General features: G+C 30.1%; 1 protein-coding gene across 1 annotated transcript in view; it reads left to right on the forward strand.

Annotated features, from left to right (window-relative positions):
- Positions 1-26,465, forward strand: part of LOC111635613 (NEDD8-activating enzyme E1 catalytic subunit-like) — a 37,554-nt gene that overhangs the window by 2,912 nt on the left and 8,177 nt on the right. The window contains exons 2-11 of the mRNA XM_023380623.1: positions 99-179; positions 4,053-4,135; positions 4,210-4,313; positions 5,845-5,957; positions 7,597-7,755; positions 8,350-8,452; positions 14,786-14,909; positions 15,469-15,666; positions 22,622-22,703; positions 24,757-24,857. Of these exons, the coding sequence (XP_023236391.1) occupies positions 4,059-4,135; positions 4,210-4,313; positions 5,845-5,957; positions 7,597-7,755; positions 8,350-8,452; positions 14,786-14,909; positions 15,469-15,666; positions 22,622-22,703; positions 24,757-24,857 (1,061 nt within the window). The 5' untranslated portion in view covers positions 99-179; positions 4,053-4,058. The remainder of the gene's footprint in view (positions 1-98; positions 180-4,052; positions 4,136-4,209; positions 4,314-5,844; positions 5,958-7,596; positions 7,756-8,349; positions 8,453-14,785; positions 14,910-15,468; positions 15,667-22,621; positions 22,704-24,756; positions 24,858-26,465) is intronic.

Consider the following 26,465-nt stretch of genomic DNA (forward strand, 5'->3'; position numbering starts at 1 on the left):
TATATTGGAAGACATTAACTTTACTATTTTTGTTTTGTGTACAATTTTAAAATATTTCTGCTGCAGTATATTAACTTTTATTATATTTTTATTTTTAGGCTTTAGAATTTCTTTTGGAACAATGTCGAATACTTGTTGTAGGTGCTGGTGGTTTAGGATGTGAATTATTAAAAAATTTGGTAATTATAAAATTTGAAATAATGTTAGGATGATAAATGCATGTTATTAAAAATTTTCCAAACACAAATTAATTATGACTCAAGTACTTTAATTAAGTCAATTTAATTTTTTTCAGGCTAGAATATAACAAAAAACTTTTTATGTTAGGCACTATAGTCTATTTATCGTAACTTGGCACCTACTGTAAACAAAGATTTTGTCGTATTAATCCGCCGGAGATTTTTATTGGTCAAATCACAATCAGAAGTGGCTAGACACGTGTTGACCAGTTAAGCCCCTTTCTCTGCACGTGTTAAAATCTCATCAAGTTCCCACATTCGTTGTTCTTCTTTTTCTATATGTTTGATACATTTTCTCCGTTTTTCTTCAGTTATTTGTTCGACAACACACAGTTTGAAATAATGATAGTTATTGTAATGAATGGAAAACGAAACCAAGACATTATAGTGCTCATGACCGGAAAAAGTTTATTTTTAGTGATTCGAAATGTGCAAATATTCATTAAAATAACAATTTAACAAGTATGAAATAATTACATTTATAAACATTGCTAAGTGACTAGTATTTCATTAATGATTTTATAAATAACGAACAACTATTTTCTGCGGACGAATGAGATGCAACGCGGTTTCTAATTGATGGACGTGGGTTTAAGCCAATAAACAATGGGAAGTGTGTCTTAGTTTGTTTACAATAGGTGCCAAGTTAGGATAAATAGACTATAGAAGCTGAATGACATGATTGCCATACAAGATCATTGTATAAACAAAAAATTACAGAGTATACATGTTAAAAGACAACAAATTATAGATGATACCTACAGAAAATCTCTGATCTGATCTGAGACAATAGAAATCATTCAAATTTATGATTGTTTATTAAAATGATACAATACAAAGACTTGTTTATTTCATTATATATTCTTAAGACTAATTAATTAAAATCATCTCATATAGCAACAATTGACTGTGGATGAAAAGAAATTAAAACACAGAAAAATTTCACTTGAGTTTATAATTTCTTTACAGACTGTACATTAGAGTGCAAGCTCTTAGTAAACAGATTATTTACATAGATGAAGCCAAATAACGAATATACAACAAAAGATTGAACATGAACATAAATTATTGCACACTTAGACATAAACATAGTCACAGATAGTATTAGAAAAAATATACCAAATATACTGTACTAAACAGAACTGCAGATAAAAGCATTTGCATCACAATACACTGCAATCATTCACAAACAAATAAACTGATATTTATCATAGACAACATATGAAACATCCATAATACATAAATTATTCTACACTGAAAAAATTACTTAATATATATAGCACTTTCCCAAGAAATTGTTTCTTTGGAAGATGGATAAATTATTTTTATAGTCCTCTCTTCCACAGAAGTCATACTACATATGTTGATCAAAAGTTTAGAATCATTAGATCTTAACAACATTCAAATTATATTACAAAATGCTGTAATATTAAATTTGTTATATTATTAAGAAAAAACATTTACTTAACCAGAAATTTAGCTCATTAAATAAAATTATGCAGAAAATGAACATTTTTAACTGTTTTTAGCAATCATCCTCAAGTTAAGAACTTATTTGGAAATGTAGAACATATGATGGAATGTAATAATTTGAATTATGACACAAACATCTAATTGATCATTAGGAGTCACACATTTGTGTCCAGATGTAAATATCTACATGTAACATTAATACTAAATATCCAATAACACCCTCCAAGCTGTGGATAATGTATTGTCCTTGTAGTTAGTTGAAGAATGTTAAACAAATTTACAAACAGAAACAACAAAATCCATATTGTTTTTACTAGCCTTGTAAATTTCCAGCATTTCCAGGTATTTAAGTAGAAAAGGCTCCTGTATGTGGTGAATGAGACATGCATTATCCATGTAAACCCACACATTCTTGTTCAAGCATATGTGGCTAAACTCATAGTGGTTTGCCCATCATATCTCTGTTGCACATTTCCTGGATATCAAGATACATATACAGGATGTGGTACACCAATGTATACATACATATACATTGGTGTACCACAAACCCACATACAATCCAATTTTCATTGTCCTTGTATGATCATTTCTATTATAAGATGGTGGCTTTTAGAGTCTTAGTAAAAAGGGCATTCACACACTCATCCACTACCAGGGAGAGATTTCATGAATTCAGTAAATAAATCAGTTGGCTGTCCAACATGGGTACCCACCTAGATTAATAAAAAATTTAGTCAACAAGTATAAAAAGCAACATCAAAATATGGGAATGATGGAACATAAATTCAAGATTGTGAGTGTAACAAGACGCTGATGGCTACATACAGAGAAATAGAAGATTACAACAACCTTTCCTTGGTCTACAGAAGAAACCCCACCATCTATATGCTTCTTAGGAACAGCAAAGACCCTCACAATAAGTTGTTTCATCCGGGAGTACACTCCATACTGTTGCGGAACAACAGAGACAGCTAACATCTACAAAACATTGGGGCTACAATATGTCCATGAAAGCAATTTTTACAAGAACTTATGTCATTAATAAAAGGCAAACCACTATGACTTTTAGCCACATGTTTTGGATGAGGATGTGTGGGTTTACATGGATAATGCATGTCTCATTCACCACATACAGGAGCCTTTTCTACTTAAATACCTGGAAATGCTGGAAATTTACAAGGTTAGTAAAAACAACATGGCTTTTGCCGTTTCTGTTTGTAAATTTGTTTAACATTCTTCAACTAACTACAAGGACAACACATTATTCACAGCTTGGAGGGTGTTATTGGATATTTAGTATTAATGTTACATGTAGATATTTACATCTGGATACAAATGTGTGACTCCTAATGATCAATTAGATGTTTGTGTCATAATTCAAATTATTACATTCCATCATATGTTCTACATTTCCAAATAAGTTCTTAACTTGAGGATGATTGCTAAAAAACAATTGAAAATGTTCATTTTCTGCATAATTTTATTTATTGATCTGGATTTCTGGTTAAGTAAGTGTTTTTGTCGACTATCTAGTAGTTAGTCATGTATTAATTATTAGGAAAATTTTAAAATATAAATATAACAACAGTACACAAATATAAAACAATAATTTAAATATCTATTTTGACAGAAGGTCGTTGTATGTGCTTCTCTTCATAATAACTAGATCTTTTGACTTGTTGGTCCTTTTGAGCACTAGATTATTATCTTTCAGCCACTTTTGAGTTTTTCTGATATAAGACCAAAGTGGTTCGCTGTCTCTTTTATGGTTTTCGTGCTTGATTTTAAGTGCAACTTCCCACCTGAACATTTCTTTCTTGATCTCACTCAGGCCCTCTAATGCCTGCTCAATATCCGGCATGAGTTTAACATGCATAACTATAGGTAGTGGGGATATTTAGGGTCGTATTTACATGCCTCGTTTATGTAAGTAGGCAGGTTGATGCTGTCCCAGCATATAACCGTAGGTCTGATCAGCATTTTATAGCAAGTTTCTTGGTGCTTTCTGATCCATGTCATTTTGTTCTTATATCTCTCCTTTAATCTTTCTGTCACTTGTGTAGCTAGGCTTATGACTCATGCGTTAGCTTCTTTTAAAACATGAGGGTCAAGGTCATATAGTTCATTTTCTAGCTTGATTAGCTCTCAAAAGTGGCTGAAAGATAATAATCTAGTGCTCACAAGGGCTGACAAGTCAAAAGATCTAGTTAAATATCTATGCCTTAATTTTAATCCACTATAGCACTTGGCACTGATGATAACAAAGTATCATATTTATATTACATATTACGTATATTAAAATTGAGTAAATTTTATATATGTTAATTTTTTTGTATACAGGCTCTTATGGGCTTCAGAAATATTGATGTCATAGATATGGATACTATTGAAATATCAAATCTTAATAGGCAATTTTTATTTAGGTAAAATATTTTTACTATTAGTAACTGGTTAAGAAGTTTAATAAAAATGTTAAAATATTGATATGAATTTGCAGGCCGCAAGATGTTGGAAAATCTAAGGCTGAAGTTGCTGCAGAATTTATCAATAAAAGAATTCCAAATTGCAGAGTAACTCCGTATCCTTGGCATTTCTTACTCTGTATATATACATAATGTGTTTTAATTTATAATCAAAATAATTTTCAATAATACCATTATTTATATTGAATTTGATAGAAATAACTATGTTGCCGCCAATGACTTGAGATGGGCCCTAATGTTTTTTGAAGATTGTTATTAGTCTCAAACCTCTGCCCTCCTAGCCATTTTTTCCTGTTCAGGAAAGAGGTAGAAGTCGCTTGGCGCTAAATTGAGGCTATACGCTGGGTGTTTAAAGGTGGTGAAGACTTCCACCCAGCTTAAAACTTTTTAATGTGTGAAGACATCCACTTCTTTCCTGAACTGAAAACGTGGCTAGGAGACGAAAACGTGGTAGGGCAGAGGTTTGAGACTAATGAACTAATGACGTTCTTCAAAACAACGTTGTTAAGGCCATCTCAATTCACTGGCAGCGACATTCTATGACAAGGGGATGGAAAAGCTCATCCACAGATATGACAAATGCCTCAATCTTCATGGTGATTATGTCAAAAAGTAATCATGTTTGTACCTAATTTTTGGTAATAAATTCATTTTGTTATTTACACTTGACTGTTTTTTTATGGACTATCGGAGCTTGGAAAAAACCACCCTCATACTTATATCATTTGTAAGTTAGTTACTTTCTCAATATTTTCTTTGAACTTTGAAATCACCAAATTAGAAGATTTCAAAATTTATAAGAAGTTTTGTCATCAAACAATTGCATGAAACTTGGTTTCCTATTCAAAGTTCTGACAATAAAAGGCTACTTTAAGGAAATCAAAATATTTATTGGAAAAGAAATGCTTTGGACTAAATTAGCCCAGCATCAGCTTTCCAAATAGCAAAAATTCAATAAAATTGAGCAAGTTGAAATTAACAGTTGAAGCAAACCTCTCATAATGTCAACTGTTAATTTCATACATATTCTATCTTTGAATTGTGTCTTAAATTCTGTTTGGAAAATTGATGTCAGATACAGGATGTGGTACACCAATGTATACATACATATACATTGGTGTACCACAAACCCACATACAATCCAATTTTCAATGTCCTTGTATGATCATTTCTATTATAAGATGGCGGCTTTTAGAGCCTTAGTAAAAAGGGCATTCACACACTCATCCACTACCAGGAGAGATTTCATGAATTGTAGTACATGAATCAGTTGGCTGTCCAACACGGGTACCCACCTAGATTAATAAAAAATTTAGTCAACAACCAAAAAAGCAACACCAAAATATGGGAATGATGGAACATAAATTCAAGATTGTGCAGTGTAACAAGATGCTGATGGCTACATACATAGAAATAGAAGATTACAACAACCTTTCCTTGGTCTACAGAACCCCATCATCTATATGCTTCTTAGGAACAGCAAAGACCCTCACAATAAGTTGTTCCATCTGGGAGTATACTCCATACTGTTGCAGGACAACAGAGACGGCTGGCATCTACAATACATCGGGGCTACAATATGTCCATTAAAGCAATTTTTACAAGAACATCTTATGTCATTAATAAAAGGCAAACCAATATGACTTTAGCCACATATGCTTTGGATGAGGATGTGTGGATACACATGGATAATGCGTGTCTCATTCATCACATATGGAAGCATTCTCTACTTAAATACCTGGAAATGCTAGAAATTTACAAGGCTAGTAAAAACAACATGGCTATCAACTACAAGGACAACATATTATCCCCAGCTTGGAAGGTGTTATTGGATATTTAGTATTAATGTTACATCTAGATATTTACATCTGGATACAAACACGTAACTCCTAATGACCAATCAGATGTTTGTGTTATAATTCAAATTTATTACATTCCATCGTATGTTCTATGTTTCCGAATAAGTTCTTAACTTGAGGATGATTGCTAAAAGCAGTTGAAAATGTTCGTTTTCTGCATAATTTTATTTATTGAGCTAATTTCTGGCTAAGTAAATGCTTTTTCCTAATAATNTTTTTTTGTGTGTGGGAGGCATTGAAATTTTATCACCTATATTATCTTATAGAAAAGTGTTTATTTTTTAAATTAAAGTATCATTTTGTTGCAGACTTGTAAGAAACCATAAAAATTGTTATGATGTTTATAATGTCCATGACACAATAAATATGAGAATGCTTCTCATTGGCTGACAAAGTCAACTTTAGCAATGGTTTCAGTGATTGTATCAACCATTGTTATAAAACCCTGCAAAGTTGATGTACTTTTATAAGCAAAATGAAAACTTTAACAGTTAATTCTGTGTAAAACATTCATAACTGTTATTTAGCTGAAGGTTTTTCCTGTTATATAGTAGTGCAGAGAATGCATTATCATCAATCAACAATTATGCAGTTGTTACAAAGATGCAGAAATGACAACAAAAAATAAATTGCATTGTTTCTTCTTGGTTTTTTCTGTCATTTCAAATCCCAATCATAGATTAAATGTGCTACTTTGCACATATGATGAATGCTTTTTGGTATATATCATAGGTGATGCAATTTGCATAGCCAATACAGTCAGCTCCCCTATAACAAGGTATATACGTTCCGGTTTTTATGAATCTATTTTCTACGAGTCCAGCCAATCACAGCCCGGCACGTATGCAGTTTACGGACTACGGCTGTTCAAAAGGTTTCTTCCATTAAATTAATCGATTCTAGACTAATTTGACTCAACATTTCCAAAATACGTATAATTTTTTGGGAATAATCCATATAAACTATGCTATAAACAAAAAATTGTAGGATTACTTACCGAGTGTGCCCCGTTTGACTACGCATTGCTTAAGCTTGTTTTTGTTGTGGAGATTGTCATTGAATGGCGCTCGCATGCTTCCCGATAAATTATTTTTTTGTGAAAAATTCGCTGAACTTTAGAGACATCATTACTACAAATATAATTTTTATGGACGTTAAATAATAAATGGTTTTTGGTAGATCCACTGCTTGTTTAAACTCAATGGTTTGTGCAATCCTGTCGCGACATGAGTCGGTGATGACGTTTTACCAAATTATAGGAGTTTTTTTAGCACGTTTGTACGAATACTGTCGCAATTTTTTCGCCGTGATATAGGAATCTGAACTATAGGAACCTGTGTTATAGGGGAGGGTCAACTGTATATCTGATTTCATGGTCTCCCCAGCATGCTGGGGAGACCATGAAATAAACCAGCATGCTGGTCATTCTGCGAAAATATGGTATAAATATAACAGAATTTGCTCTATTTAATTTTTGAATGAGTTTTTATGCAATATTTCATAATACAGCATACTTATTATTTGTTTGTTATTGAATTATAGGTGAGTTTATTGAAATATGACAATAATGGAGAATTGGATCCTGATTCCATTATACCTATGGTTGATGGTGGTACTGAAGGCTTTAAAGGAAATGGTAGAGTTATTATTCCTGGTATGACAGCTTGCTTGGAATGTAATTTAGACCTCTTTCCTCCTCAGGTAAATCATTTTTTAAAATTATTATTGTAATTTTTATCCACTTATTATGATTATGTATTAAAAGTCTATGACAACAAAAAGCAAATCAAAATTGGACAAATAAAAAGAATGTAACAATAAAAGATTGGATATAATGAAGCTTCATCATAGTAAGCAAGCAGTTGTTGTTTGATGTAGAGAAAAAATAAATTATTATGATGTAAATGATATTGTAAGCTTATAGTTGAGTATAAAGTTTAATTTTAAAGACTTTATTAATTAAATACATATGATATATATATAAGTTCCTGGATTAATTGCAGTATAGTACTGCAGCTCTATTAATTAATGCTTCCATTAGTGACCAGATAAGTAATATTTACATTGTTATTTGTGATTTAAGGAGGATATAACCTTTGTATTGACCAAGGGAAAAAATATATATGTTATAGCAATGATCTGGCATCAGATTTTACCAAAAAGTAAAGAAATCTACAAAAGAAAATAATAAGAATTATAAAAAATAATTATTTAATTTTAAAATTTATTGTATTAATTTCTAAAATGATTTTACTATAAATTTTATTTAAATTATTATGTTTAAATTTAATGTAGGTAAATTTTCCACTCTGTACAATTGCCCATACACCAAGATTGCCTGAACATTGTATAGAATATGTTCGTGTTTTATTATGGTCAAAAGAATATCCATTTGGAGGTGTGTATTTTAATTATCATTTAAACTATTTTAATGAAAGCTAAATTAATTAAAATATTTAATAATTTTTTTTGAATACTTCAAAATACATTAGGTCACAAAAGTATCCAGACACTTATAAAATGGAAGAGTGTTTTAGTTATAATTCATTTTTCGCATGAAATAGAAAAAGTAATGACAGATGTGAAATCTTCAGACTTTTTTACACTAGAAGAAATATATACATGTGCAAAAAATATTGATAAAAAACAAATACAATTTTATTTCAAACTGTGAAAATTTTCACATCAAAAAAGTATCTGGACAGAGGAAATAAATAATAGAAAGTGTCAGATCATTTGCTTAAACAATTTGCCACAACAAATGAGTAAAAGTATTTGTTTTGTACTTGAGTTGTTTTATTCTGTCATTGTAAACAATGAAAACAAACAAATTAAACATTGTTATTAAAGGACTCATTACTAAGGAATAGCAAAAAGGGAAACCTTACAGAAAAGTTTTACTTTCCAAAAGCTACAAATCAAGATACCATTATGAAATTCCTTACGACAAATAGCATAGTTAATAAGGCTCGACCTGGACTGAAATATATGTCTCGAGACAGAAACGCATCATTGTCAGGAAAGTAAAGAAAAATCCACGAATAATTGCTTCTAAGCTTGCTGTTGAGGCTCCTGTAGAATGTGTATACATCTGTAGAAACTGTCAGAAAAACTTTAAAACCAAGTAGCTATAAAGATTTTGTGGCTCTGAAAAAAACTGCAGTAATGGCTAAAGTTTGCAAAAGAGTTTTATATAAAACCAGTAACATTCTGGAAATTGGTTTTGATGTCAGATGATCCAAATTTGATGTGTTTGGTTCAAATGATTCGGGACATTCCAATTTTCAACGCTGATCTCAACATTCGTTAAAAATCGTTCCTTTTTTCAACATTGAAGTGGTGGTGTTGTCAGCACTGTCTCAACACACTCAACACTCAACAGACATATTGACTGCTACTTTCCAATGAATTGTGGGTAATTGGTGCAACATTTCAATGGAATCCATCTTGCTGAGAATGGAATTATGGAAACTAAGCACTTCGTACTCAAGTTGGAATGTCGTTGATGATGTCAAATTGTTGACTTCAACACTTGACACTCACGTTGAAAATCTGAATGTTCCGATTTCCTAAAGTATGGAGAATCTTTAAAAATAAAAAATCTGAGCCCTACAGGGATATGTGGAGAGGGTTTAGTGCTATTTGGAGTTGTATGTCTGCAAATACTGCTGGAACTGTGCAATTTGTTGATGGAATAATGAATCATTGTGTGTGTAAATATATTTTAAAAAACAATATTCAGAAATCAGTAAGAAAATTAAAGTCAGGCTAAGATTGATGTAATGATCCAAAACACACTTCAAAAATCAGTTTCTTGACGTGCACTGTATAAAAGTGCTTCCTTGGCCTCCACATTTGCCTTACCTCAACCAAGTCAGCATTTATAAGATCATATTGAATGAACAATCAGAATAGAATCAATAACAAACAAAACCAATCTTAAAAACATCATCAGAGTTTTGAATTTTAAAAATTTGGATGAAGCAATGCCTAGTTATTACCAGAGCAAAATGAGGCCCAACTCATTCTTAAAGGTATAAAATATATTGTTTTATCATTATTTATTTTTTCTGACTGAATACTGTTGTGATGTGAAAATTTTTACAGTTTTAAATAAAAGTATATTTCTCTTTTTGATGAATGTTTTTGTACATGTAAATACTTTTTTCTGGTGTAAAAAAATCTGAAGATTTTACGTCTGTCATTATTTTTCAAGTCCTATTTCAAGTAAGAAATGAGTGATAAATAAAAAACTTCCATTTTATAGGTATCCAGCTACTTTTGTGACCCAGTGTATAATCTGACTTTCTTTGCTTTTGAGTGTGTTTGATAAATATTTAATTACTATTTTGACTAAGTAGTCTTAACATCTGACATTATAATCTCTAACTTAAAAGGATAAAGATTCATCTGCAAAAAGCAAAATTAATTTGTCAGCATTGTCACATGACAATAAAGAAAATGTAAGAAAGTTATTGTCACATGACATCACACTAAGAAAATGTATAAAGTATCTTATTTTTGTACATTTATTTTTTTTAATGATTATTAAAGTGATTATTTTTTTATTAATTTATTATTTCAAATTTTAAGGAATTTAATCAAAATTCTTTCATTATTTGAATTTTTTTTAATTTATAAAATATTTTTTCTTCTTATTCCTGCTACTCTAGTAACTTGTAATAAAATTGAATTACTTTTAATTTTGTTTTATGAAAATGACATAATTTATATTTATTATGTGTATTAATATTTATGTTTAATAAGTGTAACTATTGAAGTTGATGGTGAATATGAAAGTTTCTATTGTGTATAATATATTTGATAATAAATAAGTTTTGTGATTATCTTTGTGAAAATATAAAGAGAACTAACTTTTAACTTGTGATACAGCATAATCTAATTAATTTAAAAGAAGAAAATAATCATACTACAGATGATAACAAATATATTTATTAATTTTATACTATATACAACAAATTATTAGTGTATAACATGATGATATAATTATTATAATACCATCAAGTTTATGTACTGTTTTACTCAACTTTTAAACTAGATACAAACTATGTGCATACTAGACTTTTTCATTAAAAGAGTACTATAAAAAATGTTAGGGCCTTATTAAGGTGTTAAGGTATGTTAAGGTGTCAAATAAATGCCAGGTTAAGGAAGTTAAATGGAGGAAAAGTGATAGTGCAAGTGATATTTTATAGCAATTTTCTTATTTATTTATATATATAATAGTTGTTGCAGCAGCAAGTCCATCTTGTTTATGTCAAGTTCATCATGTATTACTCTACAATACTGTAGACTAGAGGTTTCCAACCATTTTTATGTATGAATTCCCTTTAAGAAAAATTATTTTTTTATCAATTCTTTCAATATTATAATATTGTATAATATATATACTATATATAAATAAATATGCAACATTTCCCTACATAATTTTTAAAGACATCTTTCTACATTCATTTGAGAGCAGAAAAAGTACAGGTAACCCTGTATAATATGGCACTTCTATAGCACAGATTCACTCTAACACGGTTCGAGAATTGGGAACATCCCCGTATAACACAGTGCTTTTATAGCACGGATTCACTCTAACACGGTTTGAGAATTGGGTAAAACCCTCGTACAACATGAAATGTAATAAATTTTCACATATTTAAGTACTAATAGTTCACGAAAATTATTATTTTCGTGAACTATTAGTACTTAAATATGTAAATTTTCTTTTTCGCTTTCTGTCGATACACACTATCCTTCTCAAAACTTGTTTCAGTGTTGCCAGATCTCGGCACTTCTGATTTTGTGTTGCCAGATGTTTTTCCCTTATTCCATACTTGCTTTATTCTTCATAAGTGCTTAAGGAAATTTATAAAGATCTTTTAGCTAAAAGCAAGCAATCTAAAATAACATATTTTTTGCAAAACGTAGAGCATGGATCTGAAGATAATGCAGAAAAATGCTCAGAGGACAAGGATATCTTGCCAAAAAGAAAACACCCTTGGTTAATAGTGCTTAGTGATGATGAAGAAAATATTGTTTAATTTATATTAATATATATCGCTTAAGAAAATTTTAATAAAGATATTTATCTTAATTATGAAAATATAATAGCATTTTTTAAAATTTTTGGAACCTAACCCCCCTTTTCGTACTAGTTCTTTGTTTCATATAACACGGATTCGCATAACACAGCAATTTTTTGGAACATAACTTACGTGTTATACGGGGGTTACCTGTATTTAATATTTTTAAATAAACTTTACTGCTATTCCCTGAATTTTTTATTTATTGTATTTAATTACTCCTTATAGAAAAAAAAGTTGATTGTAGTAATGTGTGATAAAATATTTTAATAGCTTAAATATTAAAATTTCTTTGCATAAATTTTAATTTATACAACTTCGATTATCTGACTCAATTGGGGACTGGGATTGGTCGGATAATTGAAAAGTCGGATAACCGAAAAGTATGAAAAAATCCATTATTAGTGTAGTATATTATTATATCCCATGTAATTAGTATATTAGTATATCGCTATTAACCTACTTCGCGTTGAATTTTCATCGATGTTNATTGGCTTTGTAAATGAAATTTGATTTTTACATCAGCTGTTTTTGTTCTGTCATATATACCTGATGATATCTATTTTAAATAGATGAAAACATTAGTAAATATTTTCTTTATTTATTAATTACATAGTTGCTAGTATTGATTTGGTTGTCTGTGTGAATTTTCCACCTTTGAAAGATCAGGAGTCTATGCTGTTTCGTTGGAGAATACCGTAATGGGGGTGAACACGAGGTACAGGTACATTGGGGCCACAACACAAATGCTTGCTAGCCACCTAGCTGAGCACCAGGACGACGTGGTGAAAGGAAAGTGTACCACGGAGCTTACCAAAAAGATGCTTGAACAAAACTACAATTCGTTATTGGCTCAAACAATGTTGCTCAAACTCATATTTATATTGGAATCTCTTTTCACACTAACCTTGGAATCATGCAACACTTCCACGTTTGACCAGCCCAACATGTGGATTGTCCTATATGAAAGGTTAAATAATGATATACGTCTGCCATCACACTTTTAATGTGGATCTGTATCCACACATGTGCTGCAAGTCATCACAACATCTAGTGAAATCAAACTTTGTAGCGTGTTCATAAGAACTTTTTCATTTTATCATTTTAAATAACGTGTTCCACTTACATTAAAACATTGTTTTCTTTTTTTTAAAGTTTTATTTGCCTGATGACGATGAACATAAGTTTGTTGAAAGCGCTAGCAAAAATAAAAAACTATTAATGCTGCACTCAGTATATCTTTACTTCCTCTTATCTAATATTTGGCATGAAGATCAAACTATATTCTGTTTCTTCTAATCTTCTTGCATCCTCCTCCTGACACCTCTTTGCTTCACTGTTATTTCTGATAGCCTTAAGAGCATCATGCTTGCTTCTCCACTCATAATTTTGCTTTGGATACACTTTGAATTACCATGCTGCTGCTTCTCTAGACCAGTGTTCTTTAACCTTGGGTCTGCAGAATTTTCCTGCCAGTGCTCAAAAAATTTTGCAGGAAATTTTGTAATAACAAAATAAGATTTTAAACTTGTAACGAATATAAACAGTTTCTATTTATTTTTTATTATTGAAATTGTTTAAATGAAGTTCATTATATATCAAAATTTTATTAAAATTATTTGATAATACTATAATTACTATATAATAATAATTCTGTTTGTGCATGACAATTATCAAATGAGTGTCAGTCTTGTGATAATTCCCTCAGCCCTTATATTCCTGCTGTCACATTTACAAGGAAATGGCCAGATGTTTGCCTTTCTGATTCAAACAAAATTTGGTGATCATGTAGCCCTAAACATGAACAGTTCCTTCTCCAAATAATAGGACTCACTTCTCAAGAATTTTTGAAAAATAGACCTCTAAAAATTGAGTATTTAGCCTTATAAATCTTTGGGAGCTTCTCTTTTTGTAATTATGATAGCCAAGTGCATAGGAGCTGCGCGATGTAGGTTTGAGCTGTTGCAATTTTAGTTTTTTTTAAATGTAACAAAACTATTCTATTATTTTATTGTATCATTAACATTATTATTACTATTGTTATTTCTCGTGTTTAAAGCTTATAACACAAGAGATTAAACACCATGATGCCATTTCATATTTAGCTAAACAGTCTCTGTGGATTTAGCTTATGTATGATGTTAAATAAAATTTATATTTCTTCATATTTATTTTTGCTCCTGATTACATACTATGTCAACAACAAATAAGCTTTAGACGTTACTATGGATGGACAAAAAAGACAAGTCTGATACGATAATAGGATAGCATAGTCACAGTGTTTTTTAATTGTTAATGTTATGGACAATTTCCTCATGCACTCATGTTTGTTATACTTCAAATATAACAATACAACCCAATCTGAAAATTAAATATGTCTAAGAAAATTTATCTTAATCCTTCTGCCAGTCTGCAAAATACTATTTCTAGTTTTGCCAGTCCGTAGGTGTAAAAAGGTTGAAGAACACTGTTCTAGACTGTTCTTTTGCATATACAACTGTATTCAGTATGAAGACAAGATTGTAAGACCTCTTGGTATCATTCTGATAGAGGAATATTTGATAGAGAGCTTCAGTTTTTAGTAGAAATGTACACTTTTTACATATATAAAAGTAATTGAAAATGTTTAATTTTAGATAATGTAGAAATTGATGGCGATGATCCAGAACATATTCAATGGATTTATGAAAAAGCTTCAGAAAGAGCAAATGAATATAATATCCAAGGCGTCACATATCGATTGACACAAGGTAATATTTTTATTTGAAAATATTGATATTTAGACTGTAACGACCAAATTAGAATATTACTCTGTGCTATTACTATTACATTCTAGAATGAAAAGATATAATCTGAAGCCAATGAATTTAAAATTTAATTCTGTTGGTTTTTAAAGTTCATTTACAATGTAAGGTTAATTAAAAATGGTTTTTAAAAATATACAATTTAAAATAGCAATTTTCTTTATCTTTTACAAATAATTAATGTTAAATTATATATCTGTTACATATCAATGGAAGTTAATGTAATAAATTGTGTAACAGAATTGCTCAGAATTTTTTAATATCTGTGGTTTTAACTTTTTTTAATGGATCTGTTGTGAAGATATTTAAATTTAATAATCTTTTGTTGTATTCATCATAAAATTTTTATATTCTTATATTTTTATTCTTTGTGATTTAACCATCTCAGTTTTATTGGATATTTTCTGATTAGAATGATATAACTGATTCATAAAGGTATCTTTGGAGTAGAATGAATATTTTAAAATCATTTAACATAGAGCTGCATATATATAAAACATACTCTAATACTGTAGTTATCAGTATTATTTTCAAAATGATAGCAATAAAGCTATGTTAAATGGTTTTGAAGATGAGATATTGGAATATGAACACCATTGCACATCATATGGTCTCTATAAAGTTTGCAGCAGTGGAATTTTCATGACATGCTATCAATCTTTGCCAAAACCAAGGAAATTGTTTCTTCTAACTAAAGGTGCACCGATTAATCGGTAAGTAATCGGTAATCGGCCATTCCCCCCGATTAATCGGTTTCGATAATCGGCCAATTTTACATTTTGGTATTTTTGTTAGAATGTTACGTACAGTGCTAGTAATAAAAACTAATATATTTCTGTTATATATTTATTATTTATTACATGACAAACTGAATATTAAAAAAATTTTACTAATCAAATTATTCCTTTTATCGATACATATTATAAGTATAATATAACGTATAATATAAAGTTTAAACTTTACATAAGAAAAAGTATTGAATAGGTTAAGAAGAAAAATTAAATTTTTATTTGTTTCATAAGTTTAAAGTTTAAACATATAAAACAAATAAAAATTTAATATTTAAACTGTAAAACCCTTAAATTGTAATGCAAAAACATGAGAATTTCATCATTTTCAGGGCATAACCTATTTTTTGCCGGCTCATAAATGTTACCTCCAGTGCTGAAAATTTTTTCACTTTCAATGGAAGATGCTGAGGCACTTAAATATTTCATAGCTATTTTGCTCAAATTAGGGATAAATGTAAATATGTTTCTAATTCTTGATCGAAACGTTTGTTCGTCTCTTTCGTTTTTTTTTTTTTTTTTTAAAAACATGCTATTCTTCATTCTTTCGTTTACCAGAAGCTAATTCATCAAATAAATCAGAAAAACTTAGAAATTCACCTCCATCTTGATCACCTCCAGAAGTAGAAGCTTCAGAATTTAATTCTTATTGAGATTTCCTCTAGCATATCCTCTTTTTGAAATTTCATTTTGAATCTAATAAAAATGACAAGCATAAAGACTTGTTTTCTATATATGCTGAAAATCTTTTTTTATTGGATTTTCTAGTTCTTCTGTTGTGGTATTAATGCCACTAAAGGAACTACTGATCTTTGCTTTTGATAAGAATAATTTCAGAGTCTCTATTGTGGGAATTATTGAAGATGAAGTGGCTTCTCGTTTGCTGGCTTTCCACAGTAATTTCTTTGAATGGTTTTACAAGTAGAACAATTTTTTCAACGAGAGACCACTGATATGGGCTCAACGTAGGAATTTTATTATCTATAGCATATGTGACAAGGGCCTTTTGCTGTTCCAACATGTAGTATGTAGAATTCCAGCGAGTAGGAACATCTTGAATTAATTTGTGTTTCTGCAAACCTAACTTTTCTTGCAAATCTTCCAATTTGATTACAGCTACAGCAGAATGATTAAAATGTGTGACAATATTTCTATTAACTGTGATTATAGTTTTCACATCTTGTTTAGAAAATATGCATTCGTTTAGTGTCAGCTGCAGCGTATGTATAAAGCATGATAATGCTTCTAAGTTGCAATTCCTAATTCCAGCTACCAGATTTGCTGCAGAATCTCTTAGTACTAAGAATATCTTATCACTTGTCAACTTATACTGTTCAAGAACAATTTTTAACTGTTCACTGATTCGTGTAGCTGTGTGGGAACCTTCAAAGGAAACAATTTGCAAAACAGTTCTTTCCTGCTGAAAATCATCCTTCAATCAGTGGACCGTTACACTTGAAAAAGGAGAATTGTTTGTAGTTGCTGTCCAAATATCAGCGGTTAAAGAAATATATTTTGTTTCTGTTAAACACAGAAACACTTCAGCTTTTTAAACAATGTCGAAGTTTCCATGTGTCAACAATTAAGTGTTGCGATTTATTTTAGAAACAAAGGAAGAGATTGTTGATTTGGCGAGGATATTCTATCGTCTCTTGTTTACCTGACCCGAGGGAGATGGAAATATCAGGTGGAGAAAAATGGGTTTTTCCACATTATAATTAACTGTATAATTAACTCCAGGATCTCACACTATTAATTGATGCTATAAATTATTAACACTAATCGGCCGATTAATCGGTATCAACCAATAATGCATGGCCGATTAATCGGTAATCGGCCATTTTGCTTATCGGTGCATCCTTACTTCTAACCATCATTTTAATTCAATGTAACTTTTAACTGAGAATAGTTTGAAGTTAATACTATCAAGAACAGGTTAGCACTTATGCTGAACTGAGAGCTAATATCATTAATGTAATCTCCATGCTATGTATAGCTATTAAAAGTTCTATTGTGGTGCTTTCATGCATGTCAAAACACATCAATGTTTCATCCATAGCAATGATTTCTGTCACAGTCACTATATATGATACTAGCATATTGAGTAGTGCCTGAATATTGTTCTGTGCAAGTGATGTCTTTCATCTCATGGATAACTGGTTATTAAAATATGAAAATAAATATATTAAAGATACAAAATTATCTTCATTTTTCACTGTTTACAATTGCCAGGGACAGTCCAACACAATTTTCATTTATGAAGAAGACCTTTTATTTGAGGTTGTGCCTCTATAAAAAAAATGAAAAATGGATAAAAGTATTCTATGGCAACAATGCCAATGCCATAATTCACAGCATAATTGATTAAAATTAAAAATTGGGCAAGGGTATTTACATTAAAATATAAAAAATAAGACAATTTTATATCTTCACTATATTTATTTTTTATATATTAATGTAAATACTGTTGATCAGTTTTTAATTTTAAAGTTATGTTTCATGAGTTTTTCTATCCACCCTCTGCTAGCTCTGAGCACCATGTTTGTTTATCATTTTTATCTAACTGGGTGAATGTTTTTCATGTCTTGTTTATCACCAACTGTCTGAAGACATGGTTATTTTTTTTTGCTGCTAACAGATGAATTGTAAAGCATTTTCTTCTAATTAAGAGGAAGTAAAGATACACTGAGTGCAGCATTATTTTAATGTAACATTATTTAAAGTTAAAAAAACTAAAAAATTCTTATGAACATGCTACAAAGTTTGATTTTGCTAGATGTCTTGCAGCGCATGTGTGGATATAGATCCACATTAAAGGTGTGATGGCAGACATATATCACTATTTAACCTTTTATATAGGGTAACCCACATATTGGGCAGGTCAAATGTGGAAGTGTTGCGTGGCTCCAAGGTTAGTGTGAAGAGAGATTCCCATATAAACATGAGTTTCTGGTCACTGCAGCATATGAGCAACATTGTTTGAGGCCATAACGAATTGTAGTTCTGTTAAAGCATCTTTTTGGTGAGCTCCATGGTCCACTTTCCTTTCACCACATCATCCTGGTGCTCAGCTAGGTGGCTAGCAAACATTCATGTTGTGGCCCCAATGTACTGTACCTCATTGTTCAGGATTCTCTAAGGGTACAGCATAGACTCCTGATTTTTCAAAATTTTTCAATTTTTTGAATTTATCCCAATCATTGCAAATGAGTCTGTGCAAATTCAGTAGCTGAGATAGGGGAGGAGAAAGTTATGTTGCCTGAATATACAGCAAATGCATATGGAAAAGGGTCAGAGGTACAATAATGACAGTTAAACTACTGATACCTCTCTCTTGTTGCACAGTGTTATGGTTAGTTCTTGGAAATAGATATTCCTTAACCATGTTATGCACATGTGTGAATTTAGCACGTGAGAAACCAGCTGTGCATACTGCCAAACTGATGGTGTTTAACTCAATGTTTACAAGTGCTTCTGTTGATTGTAATAAGAATGCTTTTATAATAAGGGCAGCAATAACAGCATTAACATATTGCAAATGTTGGAAAGTGTCTGCCAGGATGATATGAGGCACCATATTAAATTTATGGAAAACTGAGAATAGTAGCTCTTCAGGGGATCTATATATGTACAAATTCAAGAATGTTATTGCTGCATCAACCTCTTTGTCCCAAGTGAAGTTAATAGAGGGGTATACACTGGACATTAATTTTGAAATAATTGTTTTGAAATTAATTTGTCATTATAAATTATTCTTTAATCATTTAGAATAATATACATATATATTTTGTTTGGGATGTAATTTTAAAATGTATATGATTTTAAATTATAAACGCAATGTGTTCCATTTACAAAGTCAATTTGAACATGTGAAGCATTTTACAGGCTCAAAGTCCATTTACAAAGTCCATTGGCTTTGTAAATGAAATTTGATTTTTACATCAGCTGTTTTTGTTCTGTCATATATACCTGATGATATCTATTTTAAATAGATGAAAACATTAGTAAATATTTTCTTTATTTATTAATTACATAGTTGCTAGTATTGATTTGGTTGTCTGTGTGAATTTTCCACCTTTGAAAGATCAGGAGTCTATGCTGTTTCGTTGGAGAATACCGTAATGGGGGTGAACACGAGGTACAGGTACATTGGGGCCACAACACAAATGCTTGCTAGCCACCTAGCTGAGCACCAGGATGACGTGGTGAAAGGAAAGTGTACCATGGAGCTTACCAAAAAGATGCTTGAACAAAACTACAATTCGTTATTGGCTCAAACAATGTTGCTCAAACTCATATTTATATTGGAATCTCTTTTCACACTAACCTTGGAATCATGCAACACTTCCACGTTTGACCAGCCCAACATGTGGATTGTCCTATATGAAAGGTTAAATAATGATATACGTCTGCCATCACACTTTTAATGTGGATCTGTATCCACACATGTGCTGCAAGTCATCACAACATCTAGTGAAATCAAACTTTGTAGCGTGTTCATAAGAACTTTTTCATTTTATCATTTTAAATAACGTGTTCCACTTACATTAAAACATTGTTTTCTTTTTTTTAAAGTTTTATTTGCCTGATGACGATGAACATAAGTTTGTTGAAAGCGCTAGCAAAAATAAAAAACTATTAATGCTGCACTCAGTATATCTTTACTTCCTCTTATCTAATATTTGGCATGAAGATCAAACTATATTCTGTTTCTTCTAATCTTCTTGCATCCTCCTCCTGACACCTCTTTGCTTCACTGTTATTTCTGATAGCCTTAAGAGCATCATGCTTGCTTCTCCACTCATAATTTTGCTTTGGATACACTTTGAATTACCATGCTGCTGCTTCTCTAGACCAGTGTTCTTTAACCTTGGGTCTGCAGAATTTTCCTGCCAGTGCTCAAAAAATTTTGCAGGAAATTTTGTAATAACAAAATAAGATTTTAAACTTGTAACGAATATAAACAGTTTCTATTTATTTTTTATTATTGAAATTGTTTAAATGAAGTTCATTATATATCAAAATTTTATTAAAATTATTTGATAATACTATAATTACTATATAATAATANTGATTTTCAAATCTTGTCGATTTGTCTTTTGTTTGAACGCCACACAACTCTCGATTACTCACTCCCCCCACACCATTGTTCAGCGTAATGTTCGGACGTGTCGTGCGGAATCGACACACAGCTACACTTTATTTTGTGTTATTTTTTTTCTGTGTTTGTTATATCTACGGCGACTTGAGAGATTCTATATGGTGATTTCTTGTAACCGTGAACGAATCAAAAGACAAGATAAGATTAACAAGAACATTTATTAGCTTACATACATCCAACTTGGATTTTACACAAATTGCGAAATTATACCCCGACTTACATGAATTCGACTTACGCGGTTATTGCTCAGTCCCACCTATCGTGTAAGTTTGGGGTATCACTGTACTAGTTGTTGTTAAGGATAGTATTTTAAAAATAGGCAGGCAAACAATCCTGGATGAATTACTATATAATAATAATTCTGTTTGTGCATGACAATTATCAAATGAGTGTCAGTCTTGTGATAATTCCCTCAGCCCTTATATTCCTGCTGTCACATTTACAAGGAAATGGCCAGATGTTTGCCTTTCTGATTCAAACAAAATTTGGTGATCATGTAGCCCTAAACATGAACAGTTCCTTCTCCAAATAATAGGACTCACTTCTCAAGAATTTTTGAAAAATAGACCTCTAAAAATTGAGTATTTAGCCTTATAAATCTTTGGGAGCTTCTCTTTTTGTAATTATGATAGCCAAGTGCATAGGAGCTGCGCGATGTAGGTTTGAGCTGTTGCAATTTTAGTTTTTTTTAAATGTAACAAAACTATTCTATTATTTTATTGTATCATTAACATTATTATTACTATTGTTATTTCTCGTGTTTAAAGCTTATAACACAAGAGATTAAACACCATGATGCCATTTCATATTTAGCTAAACAGTCTCTGTGGATTTAGCTTATGTATGATGTTAAATAAAATTTATATTTCTTCATATTTATTTTTGCTCCTGATTACATACTATGTCAACAACAAATAAGCTTTAGACGTTACTATGGATGGACAAAAAAGACAAGTCTGATACGATAATAGGATAGCATAGTCACAGTGTTTTTTAATTGTTAATGTTATGGACAATTTCCTCATGCACTCATGTTTGTTATACTTCAAATATAACAATACAACCCAATCTGAAAATTAAATATGTCTAAGAAAATTTATCTTAATCCTTCTGCCGGTCTGCAAAATACTATTTCTAGTTTTGCCAGTCCGTAGGTGTAAAAAGGTTGAAGAACACTGTTCTAGACTGTTCTTTTGCATATACAACTGTATTCAGTATGAAGACAAGATTGTAAGACCTCTTGGTATCATTCTGATAGACAATTAGTTCAATGATCTGTGAAAAATTAAGAGTTCAAAAGAGAAAATACAGGATGATGCATCTACTTGTGTTATTTATCACGTTTAACTCAATGTTTACAAGTGCTTCTGTTGATTGTAATAAGAATGCTTTTATAATAAGGGCAGCAATAACAGCATTAACATATTGCAAATGTTGGAAAGTGTCTGCCAGGATGATATGAGGCACCATATTAAATTTATGGAAAACTGAGAATAGTAGCTCTTCAGGGGATCTATATATGTACAAATTCAAGAATGTTATTGCTGCATCAACCTCTTTGTCCCAAGTGAAGTTAATAGAGGGGTATACACTGGACATTAATTTTGAAATAATTGTTTTGAAATTAATTTGTCATTATAAATTATTCTTTAATCATTTAGAATAATATACATATANTATAATATAGGTTTATTTATTTATTTATTTATTTTGCTTTAGTTGTTGTCCATCTTTAAATAATTATGTGGTATTTAATGATGCTGATGGATTGTACACTTACACATTTGAAGCATCTAGAAAGGTAATTTTGAATTAATATGAACAACATATTGTTATACAGTAATGATTACTAATAATTTATGTTCCATAAGATATTAAGCATTATATTCAACATGTTTTTAAGTTATATTGGTTGATGTATTTTAATTTTATGTAATATTAATAAAGCATCATTTACTTTTATTTTGGTAATGTTACAGTATAATGAATGATACATTTCTACTACTATTGATAATCCTTAAAGAAAGATTTAATGCTGTTTTTGACGGCATCAGCTGAAGTTAGTAAAGTGATGATTGAAACTACTAGATATAACAGTCTTACATAGCTAGTGGCACACTCAGGATCTGATTTTCGGGAGCAGAGTTGAACTGATAAAAAAAAATTTTTAATGCAAATTCAATAAAATTTTTACCTTATATGACCGCTCATTGATAAGTAGTACAGAAATAGAAGACATAGCACAATATAAATAAAAAAAATGAATTTTAAGAAAAGATTTTTGGAAAATTTTCTAGTTGTTTGTTTTCATTTTTCTTTGGAGGGTGCCAGGATCCCTTGGTCTCTCCTGGGTGTACCACTGGACCTAGCCACCAAATTGAATCCAAGAGCTGAATATGCATAAAACTTTACAAATTTAAAAATAACTTATTTGCTTGGATTCTGGTGGAAGTGGTTTGCTATTAATTTTAAAATTACAAACTAATTACATTATTTAATTTATTGTAATTAGATTGTTTCATTATTAAAATAATTAATAATATAACTGTTTTTTTAAAACTATAGATTTTTAATTGTAAATAGGATTGTAAATTAGGATAGGATGTTATTAGGACATCTTACATAGCTGACATCTTACCCAACACCAGATGGTTTAGATGGTTAAGCCAGTCTGGGAATCCAGAATTGAATATGGACATATCAAAAAAAGTAGAAATTTTTTGAAGTAGTCTGTCATGAAAATATCAGGCCCCATCCCTCATAACCTATAATTATCTGACAAAGAGGTTCTCTAGTACCTACAAGGTAGAAAGAATAAACAAAAACTTCTGGTTTCCAATGCACAAGTCAACTGTTTTAACTAATTGTTCAGCATATAAAGTGTAAAATGTCAACATTTATAGTTGTCGTTTTGTATACTTTGATAATGCTGAACATAAGAGCATAATAAGAGAGTAATTTTTAGTTGGAGTGAACATCATTGGTGTGGCTCATGCCCAATGTCTGCGTTATCAGCAATGATAACATTGATGTCATAAGCATTGTGGCTAATATGAAAATAAAAAAATGTGCCCCAAGTTATGATATGACTTGTGGTTTCCCAATTTGGCTTGTATGACTTTTGAGGAAACTGGAAGCAGTGTGCTGTGTATTATGATATAATATATAATTGTTATTTAATTCATAGAGCTTCAATAAGCTTTATATTACATATTAACTGATATTTTATATTAATCAAACTTCTTAACATTGAAGTGCCTATTGTTGTTCACGGGATCAAAAACCTACTTCACATTAATGTGGACTTTGCATTTACTGATAATGTATTTACACGGTTTGACTGTGCATAAAATTCATCTTAAATGTTATTGTTTTATATGCTGTTTTAGTTCTAACAGGATTTTCTGTGTACAATAGATTATATATGGTTATATTTATTTTAAAAAATTATATTATTGTGTAATTACTTATATTGAAATTATATTGACGTTAAAAGTGGAAAAAAAAAATCAATGTTTTTAAACAGAATATATAAAATTGTTAATATTTAAATAAGTTAAATATAAATATTTTAATATAACTTAGATAATTTTGAATATTATTTGGTCACTTCAAATAAAATTGACAATAATGCATTCTAAGCTTATTCTAAAGTTGCTTGAAAATCTAATTAATAGAAATCATAGTTTATTTAACTGAATTTTCTAACACCATTCTGATAAAAATCTAATAATTCAAACTGAAATAAATGATGCTATTTATTTTTCATTTTTTGTTTTATTTTTAATTTATTTAATATTTATGGTTATGGATCAGTTCTATTAATATTCTATTATATTTTTTTCTTCTCATAGGAAGACTGTCTTGTGTGCAGTCAAATGCCTAAATTACTTACTTTCAAAGAAAATTCTAAGTTGCAAGAAGTAATTGAATTTCTTAGTGAAAATCCAGTTCTGTGAGTATAAGTTTATAGTTATTTTAAAATTTGTCTTTATTAAAAATATTTTATACTATTGATTTGAAATGAAAAAAATTACTTTTAATGTTATAAACTTAAAAACAATTCTGTACAAGGATTGTTTGAATATAAATGAAAGTTCAGCTAAAATTTTAATTCTATTACAAAATAAAATTTGTTTGTTATACAAAGGTTATTTTTCCATCTGAATGTGATTATCACTAACAAAAAAACACATCAACTTTAATGCAACATATTCGAATTACGTAGTTAAACAGAACTTTCAAAACATTCTATTCTACTAGCCGTTAGTTCGATATCGTCAATACCTGAGGATGTCTATTACATATAGATGAAAACGTTTATAGAAAGAATTTTTCTGTTTGGTTATGAACTGGTAATGGTTTATTTGGTGAGTGTTATATAAAAAAAACACATCTAAATTTTTAACAAATATTACTCCAATATATTCCCACATTTACCATCAGTTGCCATCATCATTTAAAATGGTGTTTATTATCCACTATATAGCCCTAAACCTATTACTGTTGGACAGCCAGATAGCTTTATGATTAAGGTGTTAGTCTACTACTCCCAGAGGATCAAGGAATGAATCTGAGTGGGCCAATAAACTCCATGAATATTTTAAAGGGTGGTTATTCTGGATATGTTGAGCCTGTTTCTTGTCTTTACCCGACTTATTGGTCTGGTTAAACGCATGATATGCTTGATAAAAAAAGGCCCTCTTAGTGTCCACAGGGTAGAAAGAAACAAACAAGTACAGGGTAGAACACAAACAAAACATTGAGAAATGTGTAACAAATTCAAATAAGACAAAAATAGTACAAGGGAAATTTCAATGTGTTCAGTCAATAAAGTGTTTGTCACATTTTTATATTTAATGATCTGCAAAATAAATAAATGTTAAAATGGAATTTCATAATTTATGAAAATATGATTCAAAAACAAAATATGAAATTTGTAATTATATAATTCAGGATACTTTTTAATTTCAACTGTTTTATAAAATATAATTATAATCATTAGAGATTAATGTGATGCATAATTTTTAAATTTTAAGTACAGTACAATTTAATCATTATCAGTATTGTTTTATTGCAACTTTAGCAGCAATTTTGAATTTGTTCCATTGCAGAATAACTTTAATGTAGTTTTTTGAATACAGTGGAATCTGGTTAACTCAAATCAATTGGGGAGAAAAAAGTCAGACTTTGAGGTAAAAAGTTATGGAAATTTGGCTGTAAATCAAGATTTTGTGCATCAGTTTATTGATGACCTGTAATAAACTATCCATATGCTATTTCCATGGGTATTATTACGTAGAATCATCAATGTAAACTTCTCAGTGTTGTCCAGAAACTCAAATGCTTAACATTCAATTAAGCATTTCAATTAATGGTTAAATAAGCTATTGTGAAATGCTCTCCCAAATGGTTGAGCTGTTCACTCCTAACTGTTTATTAAGGTTTTTTTTAAATTGTGATATTTTGCACTTAGAATTAATCTGTTTTTTGTTTTTTCACAAACTTACCACTCTTTACAATTGTTATATTTTTAAAAATATTTACATAGACTGTAATCTTT

The sequence above is a fragment of the Centruroides sculpturatus genome, unplaced genomic scaffold, assembly GCF_000671375.1.
Source record: "Centruroides sculpturatus isolate CEXI.00-Female unplaced genomic scaffold, Cexi_2.0 scaffold727, whole genome shotgun sequence".
NCBI lineage: Eukaryota > Metazoa > Arthropoda > Arachnida > Scorpiones > Buthidae > Centruroides > Centruroides sculpturatus.